At 37.3% G+C, this 14,871-nt stretch overlaps 1 protein-coding gene across 1 annotated transcript in view; it reads right to left on the minus strand.

The window, feature by feature from the left end:
• Positions 1-9,591, minus strand: part of BAIAP2L1 (BAI1-associated protein 2-like 1) — a 32,627-nt gene extending 23,036 nt beyond the window's left edge. Inside the window, exons 1-2 of the mRNA XM_010074658.1 lie at positions 9,520-9,591; positions 5,916-6,002 (exon numbers count right to left, since the gene is read on the minus strand). Of these exons, the coding sequence (XP_010072960.1) occupies positions 5,916-6,002; positions 9,520-9,589 (157 nt within the window). The 5' untranslated portion in view covers positions 9,590-9,591. The remainder of the gene's footprint in view (positions 1-5,915; positions 6,003-9,519) is intronic.
• Positions 9,592-14,871: the final 5,280 nt, after the last annotated feature.

A 14,871-nucleotide genomic window follows, 5' to 3' on the forward strand; every position in this document is an offset into this window, starting at 1 on the left:
TAGCTACATTCACCCTAAAGGATGGACTTTTTTTCCTTTTTCTGCTTGGCTTTCTCAATGGTGAGAGTGACACCGAGTGCTATATCACAGAAGTAGCAAGAGAGCTATAACTTTGAAAAGTACCCACTCAAGGGCCAATTTTGCTTATTATTCAGGAAGGAAATAGTTTTGAATGACAAATACTTGCAATACAGTGTTTTTAAAAGTGTGTTACATTTAAAAAGTTTTTTACATTCCAGTGTGATTAGAAATTTTTCAGCAAGGAGATATGTTCTTTTTAGCAAAAAATTCAGTGTCAAATTTTTTTCTGTATGAGCTGGCCACTTAAAGCTCACAGTTTCTAATATAGAAAATCTCTCATTTCTGCAAATAGAAATAAGAGAAAGAAAAGTCCACAGGGTTTCTCTTAGTTGCAAATGTAAAATTAAGTGGTCATCACTGAAAAAAAAAATCAGATATAACTCTGTAGATTGAACTTCACACTAATTACTTTAGTATTAAATTTACATTATTATCAAATTGTTAATTGTTAGTTTGCTTTAAAAAAAAAAAGCTAGAAAACAGTTACCAAAGTATCTCCATGATCCTGTCAGATGTTACTCAAGAGCTTTAGCTTACCAGCTTACTCGTACGGATTCATAAGAAATGCCAACTCGTGGAGAAACTGCAGGCCTAGCCACTAGTCATTAGCTTATTCTCTTAACCTTGACTCAAACTCATGTGCAGTTACCCTAGTAACTACAGACATCTGGCTAACTGCAGAGAAGTGCAAGGGCTCTCAGCAAAACAGGAAACGTGCACCTAGAGAACACCTGCCCCCGTTATCCATAAGGTATCGTGCTGTACTGACTGTATTACCATGGGGGTTGCTGTATCTCTTCACAATTGAGCTTTTGTATTTGACAAAGCATGACAAAGTGGTGGAGACCTGTAAAGTGACACGGCTTTATGAGCGAACCTGCGCCTCTTGAATATGTTCAAATACTGTCTTTTAGACCCTAAGAACATCCTTTCTTTTGTGCATGAGAGGAATATAAATTCAAGGCTGATCCTCTGTCAGGCAAGAATTCACTTATATGCACACCATCACAAGTTTTTGGTTTTTTTTCTCCCCACCTCTCCCTATCTCATGACTACCACAACACAGAGCAATCTTTTAGTCCAATACCTGCTTCTCTAGATTACCTGTAGTGGTTTTCAACCAGAAAATTTCTCCTGAAAAGAACCCACATTTTTTCAGTCTTGCATTTCAGACTGTAGGTGAGTGCAAGCTTTTGCATACCAGTTTCCAGATAAATTTTAACAGAATGAGACAATGAAAAAAATAAGCCTATAACAGAGTAATTTTAAATAAATTATCAGCCTTGGTTAGATTAGGGAAGAGATTTTGTCTCCTCTGATTTTCCCTTTAACATGCTGAAATTCTGCAATTTAGTTCCATTGGTCAAGACAATTTGGCTTTTTATAGTTTGACAAGGAAGGAATAGTTTACACTTACTAGTTCTGGAGCAATAAGCTCTAGGTACAGACCCATAATTGTGGGTGACTGCAATAGATACCGTTGCCACGCAACAAACAAACTAGGACTTTACACCCACAATATGATAAATGAGTTGTAGCTACAATAACTGGCAGGTGCTAGAGAGGATAGTTGGAAAGATCTGAAAAGTAGTATTCGATGAGTGAGCAGGAATTAACTTCCTGATTCCTTGAGCAAGTGGAGGCTACAAAGACAGCCTCTGTTACTAGAAGGGAGAATTCATTAAAATTATAAGCACTAAAAATCTATACGACAAAGCCTCATAAACCTGTATTTTTTGGGCAAGACAAAAAAAGATTAGCAACACATCACGAAAGTGACTATTTTAACACTGTCAGTGGTATAGTATCTATGTGAAGTTATTTTTAGTGGATTACTGAAACACAAAATTATTGTGCTGATGTGGTATGCTGAAATTTGAATAGTATGAAATCTTAATGTTTTAAAATGTGCAGTTTCTTGTTTCCTATCTTTTCTTCCTAGTGAGATTTCCAAAAGGTGCCTAGGAAAGAAAGAGATGCAAATTCCATATTCCAGAATAACTTGAACCAAGTCTGTGGGACTACAAGCTTAGAAATTTAGGGAAATAAAAAATTAGAAGGAATGTTGACTTAAATCAACTTATCCCTTTTTCATAAGTATTGTCTTATGAATGCAGTGTATTCTTCTACTTCCTCAATTTACTCATATTAAGTTATTCTGTATTAAAATAATTCAGATAGCTTCAAACAGATTTGAAAGATACAGATACAAAAGCTCTGAATCAGCTGGAATATCCAGATTTCATTTTCATTCTCATTTCCCTCTTGTGCTCCAGTCTCACTTGACAGAAGAAAGCACTTTCTAGCATTTTTACTTCATTTTTTTGCCCTCCTTCTTTCTGGCCTCTATGCATTTTACCCTCTACTTGAAAAATTTTCTTCCCTATTTCTTTTCCGCTTCTGTTTTTACCCTGCTGTGGGGTTGGTATCCATTGTACTGCCTCATTACGGGAAGGCCACGTTGTGCGTTTCCTTATGAGAAGGAAAGATTGACTGTGTTTTTGATACAAATCTTTACATCACACTTGGCAGTAAATATGCTCTAGGTCACCCAGCAGGTTTGGGTTTGAACTGTAAAATGACTCAGTGCAATATTCCACTAAATATTCTTCATACATTCTAGAGAACATTGTGTTTTAGCCATCTGAGCCTTGCAGTCCTTTAGCAATTAAGTGTAAGAAGTTTAATGCAACATGACTGAATTTAGAATAACACATTATTTTTCATCTGTCACTACTAAAGGTGAAGTTGCTACAGGAAAGACCTGAAACCTTGGTTCCTGCCTCAGTCCCCTGCTCATTATTCAGAAAACTGATTTTAATATGAGCTGTATCTGCAGATGTTACAGCTTGACTTGCTAACTGTCGGAGAAAGGGCAAAGTGGGGAATCTTGTTCTAACACCTTCTTCTACAGCCAAAAAGTACCTGGTGGCTGATGGGTGAAACACAAAGCTAATGGAGAAGGCACGTACGTTTAAGGTGAGTCAAAGATAATTAGTTGGCAGAGATGCTTTCCCTTCATTTCTGCCGTAGATGTCACAATGAGGTAAAAAACCCCAGCACTGTGAGTTTCTGACTACTATGAAATCTTGCCATCCACAAGCCAGTTGTCCCAATTATGGTTAAATTGGTAAACTCTGGGGTGAAGGGGCTTGTTTGTTTTTAAACAGATTAGTGTCAAGCATTAGTTTAAATATTTACTTTAGATGTTTCAATTTTTTATTACTCAAATAAAAACATTTACATTTTCTGGTTGTCCAAAGACCTAAACACTGGAAATCCAGACCACAGTACCTCAATTTGTGCTCAAATATTAGACCATTCCAAATGTGTTAGAACTTGGTCGTTGTTGGTTTATCTAATTCACTGTGAAGAGCCAGGATCATGTCTTAAATATTAAAAATACAATGATCTCCTAGTGACATCTGTGGGAATGTTGCTATTGATTTCAGTTAATACAGCATACAGGAAGAGGTCTTAATGTAATTTGAAACAAGGGAAAAGTAAAAAGTTACAGAAATACTCCAAATATCAGATTTGGATACAGACAACATGCACACAAAATTATGGAAATTGCTCCTCTCTGCTTCTTTGCTAGCCGCCTTTAGCCTGTTGCTCCTGTACAAGCAGCTAGTGTGCCAGCTCACTTGGTGCTCAAGAGAACGCATTCCAGAAAAGCGGTTCACAGGCGTATCACAGAACTTAACTGATGACTACTGACCCCTTTTTTGGCAAAGCTAACAGAAGTATTATGCATGATAGAGCTGTTACAGTGGCCACTAACATGGCTTTTGGCAGGTCTAAGGGAACTCTCAGAACAGACAATTCCACAGCGGGCTGTGCCTACGGTAACTCCACTGGGGCTAGCAGGGGCCACAAACGCACAAATCCCAGCAAAGCTTGATCTAGTCTTTCCACATCCAATACTGCTCAGCATCCATCTTAATATTTTTAAAATACTAAAAGGTACAGTAATTTTTTTTTCTTTTTAAGCAAAGATACTTTTAGAGACATCTGAGGTCTATCATATTTCTTTGCTAAATAGGTCAGTGTTGTAGCCCAGCTTCAGAACTATTCAGACTTTTCCAAGAAAATGCAAATAATCTCTCTCAGACTCCTAACCACATTATCCCTCCTTTTCCAGTGTCCATTGACTTTCCTTATCTTTATCTCTATAGTATTCTGTCAGAGAGTATGCTGGAAGAAATCCAGAGCTGCTTTTCTCCTTGAGAATAAAAGATTTTTCTGCAGTAACAGTTCAAGTAGAAGATGAACAGAAAGCTGTGTTAGAGGCCTGACCCTGAAGAAGGTCATGTTTTCTCAACACATTATATCTAGAAAAAGGTTTATAATTACAGGGAAGAATTCATAGTTAATCAAAAATATATTTTCAATCAAAATTCTATATTGTCCCCAGTAACAGGGAAAACCAGTTATTTTCCAAATTCAGCTCAAGACTGCCCAGTTATAATATTTTCAAACAAGCACACAATATCCCACAGTCACAAAGTTCAATAGATTGCTTCCATGCCTCTGACCGACTGCTTGATTGCAAAAACTGTAACTATGCATTGGGTGACATTTTTACAAGACTCTGCATGGTTGTTACCTTTAACTTTCTCATACTTTCGCTCTATAGTTTAAAACCAGCAACTCTGCTTTCTGTGAACAACCTGCAAAGCAAATACAGAGCGACTACACAGGACTGTTTGCTTTGTGCTGTTTGCTGTTCTGCCACTCCCAGCTTTGAACACAGAACGTTAACACTCACACAGAAGTGGTTTCAGAACAAACCATAAAAATGTATGCAGCCACGTAGAAACTAGTGACCACCATCAAGGAGAGTCTTTCCCCTCAGTTCTGCTTCAGCAAAATCATTAAAAACAACATTTACTGAAAACATCCTTTTCTATCAGCTGAATGAACACTATTGAGAGTTACAGGAGCAGATGCAGGTTACATCACAGAGAGAGTCCCACGTTGCCCATAATCACAGGTTCACAGACAAGACACTTTATCAAGTTATTTTTGTTAAAAATCAAATCAAGGCTTTAAACAAATGTTTCTTCTTTACAGCTCGTGTTTCTTTGTTTCGTAGTGATGTTAGAATCTTTTGTCAGAAATATTACAGATACTTCAATGACAACTTCACGTTTGTGGATTGAGCAGTATCATTTTAGTGCTAGCCACAGGAGTACTAAATGAAGTGCTGATAACCATCTTTCAAACATTCAGAAATTACTTTCAGGGAAGTACAGAACTTGGATTAATTTTACATTAACATAAGTGTACTACATCTTTGACTTTACAATTTCTCTTTCAAAAGCTCAACTGGAAAATGAATATAATGCACCTGAGAACTTTTGGTGATATACTTGATCAAAAACAGCAAAGGAGAGCTAAACTCTTCACAACAGAACTCATCGAGAAAATAGTTTTAGTTTAGAACGGCTGTCATACACTAGGACTCCTCATACCAATATTCCATTGCAGAAAATGTCAACATTCATCTCTGTACTAAAAAAATCAAGCTACACATTTTGCCATATTTATTATCGAATTATGTGAACTTAAAAAAATAAATGCTTTTGAATGCATAAGCAGAAATACATTCACAATAGTAAAAAAAGGGATTTTGTCAAAACATTGTAAGCGCCTTGAGAAATAATATGCCTTAAAGGAATTCTAACCCCTTCCATCTGTGCATTATTTAAGAGTAAAACACACTTTTTCTGATCCTTTTCTACTTCACATAAGTTCTGTGAACTGCCAGCAGGAAAACAAAAATAAAGTTTATATTTTGAAGTAATTTTTAAAAATTATATTTCACTTACCTAGTTCTTTAGAAACTGGAGAAGCAGCTGATATATCCCCAATCTTTGCAAGGCTATCATAATATGCTCTTCCAGCCACTACCATAGCTTGGGGGAAGGGTGAGGGGAAAAAAAAAAAGTGTTAAAAATAAATAAAAGTATTTTCCATTTTCATTAATCTATGATCCTATAAAATTTTTAATCGAGGGCACACAGTAAGAGAAGTGTAAGTGGCAAAAAGGAAATTCTGCTATCAGAGAAAGTTACTTAAGTCCCTGTGCTACCTGCTAATTTGTGAAACCAGGTGACAAAGACAGAACGCCAGAATACATTAATGATGTCTCAGCCTGTTATTTAGTTCCAACTTTCATGCACGTCCAGGAGCCATCAGCATCCAGTTGGCAGGTTTAGTCATAAGCCATTGGTCAGGACATAAAAAAAAAAATCCGTGATAGATAAAACTGTTGGAAAAAAAAATGAAAATGCAATCCCAAACTTACTAGACATGCCAAGGTCTCTGCCCTGCATTGGCCAGCCAGACCACTGATCTGAAATGGCTACTGGCCACAGGACAACAAGGAGACATGGAGTCCTTCAAAAGCAAATCATCATTTACTGTTTCAGTTAAATGAAAGAGTAACTCGCTTCAAAAAGAAAAAAAAAAGCTATGATGAAATACAGTGTGCCAAGTGTGATATATTTAAAAGTGAAATATAAACACCAACTTTTCCAGCTAAGGAAATTTTAGGCCTTAAATACTAAAACTTCAAAAATTAAGTCTCTGACAGATGATGTTCAGGTTAAAGAGATAGCCTAGATATGCTAGATAATCCATTTGGCATTCTTTTCTCAATTTTCAACATACCATGAATGTTCCCGAGATTATTAAAGATTACATTGCTCAGCAATTTAGGGACTTTTCAAGTTGGAAGATCTCTGATTTCTTGGACAGACATGAAAAATCAGCATTGCTGTATACAATTTCTGCACAGAGCTATTTTGACACTCTAGGAAAGTGCCTACTTTTATCTTCGCCACTGACCTCAGGATGGCAGAGAAATCTGTATTCCAAGTACTTTAAGCAAACCTCAGGCAACAGGTGCATATACAGTTTAAGAAGAAACCTGAAAGTTTAACATTCCCAACCAAGACGACAGACCCTAGTTAAATCACTTGGATGCTCATCTTCATCCTCCTCCCCTCCCCAGACGGCGTCCCCCCTTTTATTTATAGTTCCATTCCAGTTTTACAGGAACTAATAAGCTCTTAATACATATCACTGAGCTTTCAGTTATTCTCAGTTAATCATTTCCTGGTTATAGCCAATTTAAACAGCAAAGCCAGTTTTGCTAGAATGAACACGGAAACATCAAGATTCAAACGGCAGGGAGGCCAGCAGTAAGAAACATTTTACACATGTAGTAGATCTACACCATGCAATGGTTGCCTTGCATCTTCATAGAATCTAGAACTGATCCGCACACCACAAAGAAAAGAAATAACATGGACAAGCTGGCAAGGTTTTATTGTAAAAGGCAGTGAAAAATACTTCTTCAAGTAAGTCTTCATAATTTCTTTGTAGGAGTGCATTTTTAACCTAAAGTGGAAGCCAAGCAGACTCCCACTGTTGACTTTAGCGCACTTTTTTCTGAGAGGAATAGAACTGGCAATTGCTAGTTATAGTATTTTAGGTCTCTATTTTACAGTTTTTACTAGCAAAGGTGACACCTTTGGTTACCTAACAGTATGTTCACTGAGAAGCCTGAAACTCTTCCAAATTAAACAAAGATTCTTTTTGAGATTCTGTTGCATTAGATGAGTAATTTCTGTCTAAACTGCATCCCATAGGTGTTCTATATTCAAACTTTCTGAACAGAAGAACTATAGTGGGACTACTGATGGAGCAGGATGCCACCTGGACGTGAAGATTTTATGCCATTCCAACTCTTCCTGTCTAATGTTTTCTCAGGATAGCCCCAAGTCAATCTTTCATCCTAATATAGGCACTAAAAAAAAAAATAAATTGTGTGATTTCTCCTGTGCTAATCAAACTAAATCAAGAACTCCACTTGTATAGTCTCTTCACCAGTACTATGGCTAGTAAACTACTTCTGCAGAAAAGGAGTTTTGACATTTTATCCTCCAAATGTATAAAAATACATTATAAACGTATCAGCAGTTCTTGCAAGTTTTATGCTGTCAGTCTACTCTGACTCGTTTGGAAAGCTGCAAAGTATTTGTTTAGCAACAGGGTATTTACTCCTTGTTACAGATCTATTTATACCACTCAGAACTTATGGAGGAAAGATTAACAATTTATGAGAGCCCAAAAATGACTAATATAGTTTCTCAACAATTGTTGCAACATTGTAAACATTTATTCATTGGAAATTAAGCATTCATGCCAGATATGCTTTATCTGCCAGTCTCATAAGGCAAACTAGCTGGAGCACAATACCTATCGACCTCTCCGGCGTTGCTGAGCACGGCTGCACTGTGAGTTACTCATTGCAAATTGAATTAAAGGAGAAGAGGCACAATGTAACACATCAACAGTAGAGTATGTGAAAACCAGAACCCTCAGAACCTGGTACAAAAATCTTTCAACCAAACATGGAAACACTTGTTATTACTTCTGGTACTATCTATAATCCCTAAGGTTAGGTATTAGGTAAATACAATGTTAATCCATCAGGTTAGGCCTTACTGCAAGTCAGTCAACATTTCCCTGTTTTCATCTCCAGCAGGCTTGGTTTTACCTTTTTCTTCAAGCCTGGTCTAAAATTTGCATGAAGAGACATTTCAATGTCTATTTGGCTATGGACTACTGCAGTATCACATTTCTCCGTGTACTAGATTACATGTAGGGTAAAAATATGCCACAGGCTTGAATGAGGCAAAATTAGAGAGGTTTAATATTGTATCAAGCAGCTCAACAGGTCTGCATAGGTGAAACGGAGCAAGCTCTAACAGGTTCTACAATATAAGCTTTGGGAATCTAGAGCCCGGTCTTGGAAACCCATTCTTAGATAGATGGTTTCAGTGAAGTCAATAATGGAAGTAAACGACCACATTAGAAAAAGTTGGAGAGACTGGGTCCTTAGATTCATGTTGATTCATTCCAATTTTGACTCAGCTAAAAAGACACCATCAGGTTTAGTATGGATGAGAAAATAAATTAATCCACTCCTGCAACTCTTACTCATTCAAGTTGTTCTGTTCACGGGGTTACTTAGGTAGTGATGTGTATAGGTGAGCAGGAACAGATCTAAGAATGTGAAATATCTTTGGAAGATATTTCCAGGGAAAAAAAGAAAACATCTAACTTACATAACTTTGGTTCTTTTCCATTTACATTCTTATTCTAATGTGGGTTATTTACACGTGATGCTCAGTTTATTTTGCAGTAGCTCTGTGCTTAAGTGTTTGGGATACAACTTCTGCAAGACAGGGAAAAAGGAGAAAGTACTACATGTGTTTGGATGTTTGTGCCTTTTTTTTTTTTTAATTTGTTTTTCCTAATGAAAGACACTGAAAATTCAACCTGGAAATTAAGCTTATACACAACCCTCATATACAATACAAATTAAACATTCTTTCTAAAGTTAGCACCTAGAAGACTTACCATTAACAGCTTTTTCATAATTCTTCCCCAGATTTATTAAATTCCTCAGGCCTGGATTGAACTGTTCCATAACATTCTAGTGAAGAGAAAACAAAATTTGCATTATAGCCAAGGCAGTTCAACAGGGGATGAAAGTATTTATCTAGGTGTTGCTTAGGTCTAGTTTTGTGTTTCATATGTACAGCATACATCTGAAAAGCCTGTGAATGGATGAAAGATAGAAGACTTGGGAGGAAGAGGAGAGCAAAGGATGGAAGGGAGATGAAACTCAGCATTTAAGATCAAACAGGAAAAAAAAAGGTAAACTATTCCAATAGAGGTAAAAAGGAATCTGGCTGTTTATAATATAAAAAGATGTCAAGTACGTGATCAAAGTTTGCGCAGACCCTTCTTCTGTGGCAGATGATGGTGAAATAAAAGTGAGAGAAAAACGTTTATCCACTAATTGTTTTAAAGTCAGACAATAACACAAACTTTTTAACAATGGTTCAAGATTTGACTTCTCTCCCATCACCCTGCACTGGAAAAAAAAAAATAATGCTGGGAAAAGAAAGAAAGAAAAATAAATTAATCAGATGTTTGATTAGGGGATGACTAAGCACTTTATTCATCTATGTTACAGATAGCATTTAGGGGAATTAGCTGGGGTTTGTTTGGGTTTTTTTTTTTTAGTTTGACAATGCTGCATTCTATTATGTGAAGCCACAGTTCTTTCAGAAAGAAAATTAAAGTTATGACCTTATTTAAATAAGAGAATAAAAAAATCCACTGCAGCTGCTTTGGCTGTTACATACAATTATCGGCTGAAACAACCAGAATCTGGAATCCAGCAGCTCCACATACCTAGCAAATTCTATAAACTGATGAAGCGGTAGAAATTGTGACTGGCAGTTTCATAGTGCAAGAAAATAGCTACACCATTAAATAGCAAAGTTTCAAGCCTTCACAAAAACTAGAAAATAAGTTAAGCCATGAAGTAACGCAAATTTGAATTTTCCCTAAGTTGGGGAGTGAAGAAAAGAGGAGAAGCAGCTTCTGCCCATTCCAGAAAGGCAGATCACTCCAAATTCCAAGTTGTCCCTACTCATAGGAAAGCTTCAGTTTCCTTCTTTCTGGTCAAAGACAACAACTCTTCCCTCCCCCCAGAATCAATATTCCAAAATTACTTTTATCTTATAATGAGCACTGAGGAAAAAAAGAGTTGCCATGCCGATACAAATGCAGTAGTTATTCACTCCTCCGAATCACACCCTTTAGGATGTATTGAGCACAGGTACCACAAATAGCAGTATTTCAAACTATTGGATGTTGCAATTAACTTCTGAACAATGCTAAATCCGTTTGAAAGAGAGCCCTCTGAGCATCACTTATTTGGTGGCTTCTTGGTTTCTTCAGGCAGAATCACTATATGCATTGAGGACACAGCACGTTTGCTTAACAAAACCCCTCTGAATGGACACAAACAGCTACCTCTGAGCAAGTATTCCAGAATTTGCCCTATGTGCCTGGTCACTTAACAGTCAAGTAACCACAATGTTCTAAACCTTTCTTTTCTCTCCCTACAAAATACAAATTCATATAACATCAGCTGCTAAGTCTCAGGGACAATTTGGAAATGAATATTTTCTTTTTATTTTAAAAATAAATTTAATACAAGCCCTGTATTTCCAGAGGGAAGAACCTTAGAAGTTTTTGCAAATTCTAGACCTTCTTTTCCCAGAATCTTCCTAACAAAACTATAGCTGTGACACGATTCTCTAAAATTTTATCATGATGAAAGGAAAATAATGAGATACCCAAAGACACCATTCTGTTACTCTTACTACATCTATGACAATATTTTTATGACACAACTTGCATCTTTGTAGATATTGTTCACACAGCAGTACTTTCAAGTTCAAGAAGTTCAAAACAGACACTTTCTGTTTACAAGAAATACAAGACAAGTGAAATAGTGTCAAGCTTCTGTCTGTTATACTACTAATAGAACAAATATATTTGTATTTAGTACATACATGGACCCAGAAAGAACAGGGATACCATCACATTTATCTTATTTTCAGGCAAGGTCATTCAGCCAGAACTTTCTTATTCTTTTTCAAATACAGTGCTATACCTGAACTCCAATGAATTTAAAAACTGAAGAAAAGAATTAACTCCAGATTTCACCAGTAATACTTTAACAGTCATATTGAGTAAAAAATATACATATTAAAAAAATATTAGGTTCTGATACTGTTACACTATATGAGACATCAAAAGCAGACACAGAACAACAATACCTAGCCCCACTGCCTTTATTTGTACAAATTAAATGCAACTGGGACTGTTTTCTGGTCTATACGATTAAACATGTAAACATCCAAACATGACCACTGTATGCAAACTGCCTGTAGCCCCCAGGCCCTTGATTTGTGTTAACTCACAAACCACATCCAGAAATCATTTGGGAAAGTGTGTTTCAGGTTGGGCCAACAATGCCAAGGGCTATTCTAACAACAGCATGGATTTTCAGGCTCTAGTGTCTGGGAACATCCTTCCTCCTGCCCCAACTCTTTAATTTACTCCTGTAGTGTTGCTGGTGTGCCTCTGTTGCCCTCCCTTGTAGCTGAGGCAGTGTGACTGTGAGGCTAAAGGGGTAAGTTTTCCTATTCCAACTTTTTGCCATTTTTTCCCCAGCAGTGTACTAATGATGATGTCTGTTGGCATATATGGAGTCAATGAATCATAAGAAGTAAAAGGGGTGAGTTAGAGGATTGTGTTAGGACAGAGTCCCGTATTCCAAGGGTATGGGGGAGATAAAAGGGTACACGACAGAGACCGTGTGTGTGCGTGGCAGGTAAGAATCCCAATGCCACCCTGAATTGCCACCCTATACTGAAAATAATTTCCTCAAAAGAGATCCAGATCATGTCCCTGCTTACCCTGCTCCTCACAGGAAAAGCTTACAGAGTAAAACCCTTACTGCCACATACCCAAAAATTCTAATAGTAACATGACTACTACTGGCCTTGAAATACTGATTTTGGGCATGACTGTCTTAAGGATTCAGGGGTTAGGATTCCAGTTTTCTTGACATCTTCTAATTGATATTTCAAACAGAAAACAGTGATTGCACCTGTATCATTAGCTGTTTTCATTTAGGAGGAAATGAACACCACCCAACAAAAATGCCCTCAGCAGCTCTCCTCTCTTGAAGCCAGACCCCATAGCTCTATTTTCACCAGCCAACTTGATACGTATCAGGTATTCACATATGGCAGATAAAGACCATGCTGTGGAAACACAACAGGTCTGCTGAATCAGAGAACTCTGAGGAAGAGCTCCAGCACATCACATCTGCTCGATGTTTATGTAAAACTGCTGGGAAAGATGAAGAAACAATTTACAGCTCAGTGCCTTCAGCAGCTGGAAGGCATACAACTCCTGGATCTTTTCTCCATTAGACCAAGCAGTCTCTGGAAGTTTTTCAGTCTTTGTGCTGCCACAGTGGTGGATTGTTAGCAGAAGCGTCTGCACCAGTCTCTAGACGTGAACGCCCGAGAAGCAGCAAAAACCTTTGCAATGGAAATTCCCCTTTGGAATTTGCTTGGTTTAACACAGGGTATGGTTAGCTGATCCTCACAGCTCTGTGCAAGGCTCATTACTTCCCTACTAAGGGTTTGTGTTCGATAGAAAGACTTGGCTCCCCCCGCTGGGTCTATTAGAAAAAAGGCTAATATGGGGTTTTTTGTTGTTTCTGCTGAAGACTAGATTCTCAAAGCAAACAAAAACTTGACCTTGCTTCTAGTGCTCTTTTCGTGCAGTTAACCACTGTTGCTGTCTTTGAAGTCCTGTCCAGGAAGAAATATCCAGAGCACTTTTTCAAAAAAGGGAAACTGTCACTGGCAACTCCCTCTTCAGGATCAGGTATAAATTTGATATTGCCAAGACATACCAGATCAGTTAAAATTATTGTAATATTTTGTTCAACTTCAGAAGTTACAGGGGAAAAAAGCAGCCACACAAAAATCAGTCTGTATAGCTACTTATTTTCAGATGATGCCTTAGTTTTATAGCTTCCCCTACTTGTAGTCTAAAGAAAAGGTCATGGAAATGAGTGGGGCTGAACACCAGTACAAAAATCGCAAGACATACATTAAAGCCAGATCTGAAAACTTCTAAAAAAAGCAGAGAGAGAGGAACAAAGAATTTCTGATTAAGAGAACCACTAATTTAAAATTGTTAAAACTCTCAGAAAATATCACAATCTTGTTGTCTGCTGTGCTGTACAAAGTCATGGGAATAAAACTTCTGTCTTAATCCAAGCAGACATGACAAAGAAAGAAAAAACGCTAGGAAAGACAATGTACTTCACAACACATCATTCGTCTGTACAGTGAGGAACACAAACTCGGCCTCCTAATTGTCAGTGCAGTGTCCTATATTCTAGTGACACACTACCTCCCGTGAACAGAATAATTAACTAGAAGAGAAGAGGAGGCACATGATCAGATCCTACAGCTTTCTATTATTTAGGATGAATGGAAACAAAGGGAAACACTTTCACAACAGGCAACAGGAAACATCTTTTTATGCAAAGAATTTGAGAGTTGGAGATCTCTTTTTCTTAGAGATCTTCCAAGAAAAAGCATAAGAGAAACCTACTCTGGTCATCCAAGTCGTTAAATCCTCCTATAATCCAGTAGGAAAGTTGCGATGTGCCTGTCACCACATGAAACCAACATGAGTTAACCAGCCCGGCAGCAAGGAGCTGACTGAGGAGGAACAAGCCTTGCATTTCCATTTGTTGTGCATAGGTATTATATCTTCCAGTTCCTGAGAGTCACGTAAACAACGTTAATCTTCAAAACAAATGACAGCCATTGTAGAAGTGCCTTCCTGTAAATGCTCAGCTTTGCTTTTTACTTAAAGACACACCTCGCAGAACAATAGCTCAGCAGGTATGAATACCACTAAACAATGCATAGACTCCCTGTAGTTTCAACTTTACATCCTGCAAGCACTTTTGCAAGAGTGGATAACGGTGTATTTGGGTAGAAATCTGAAATTACAAAACTAGCACAGAAAAGTAGATCTTGACATATAGCATTACTCAGTTGTAAATTAGCTTAATACTGTTTTAAAACAGGCTTAACAGAACGGAAAAAATAAATCAGGATGCCAGTGTTTATTCAAAAAGACTAATTCTTATGACTAATTATTAGTCAGCTTGATGGAACATTTCTTATTTAAGAGAGACATTAATACATCATCCATCAGCATGTTTCAAATACAGACTTTTTCAGGTTATGAACACATGACCCAGGATAGACTCTAAGTAGGTGTAACCCTAAGTAGGTGCAAGTTACC

The sequence above is a fragment of the Pterocles gutturalis genome, unplaced genomic scaffold (assembly GCF_000699245.1).
Source record: "Pterocles gutturalis isolate BGI_N339 unplaced genomic scaffold, ASM69924v1 scaffold33457, whole genome shotgun sequence".
Lineage (NCBI taxonomy): Eukaryota > Metazoa > Chordata > Aves > Pterocliformes > Pteroclidae > Pterocles > Pterocles gutturalis.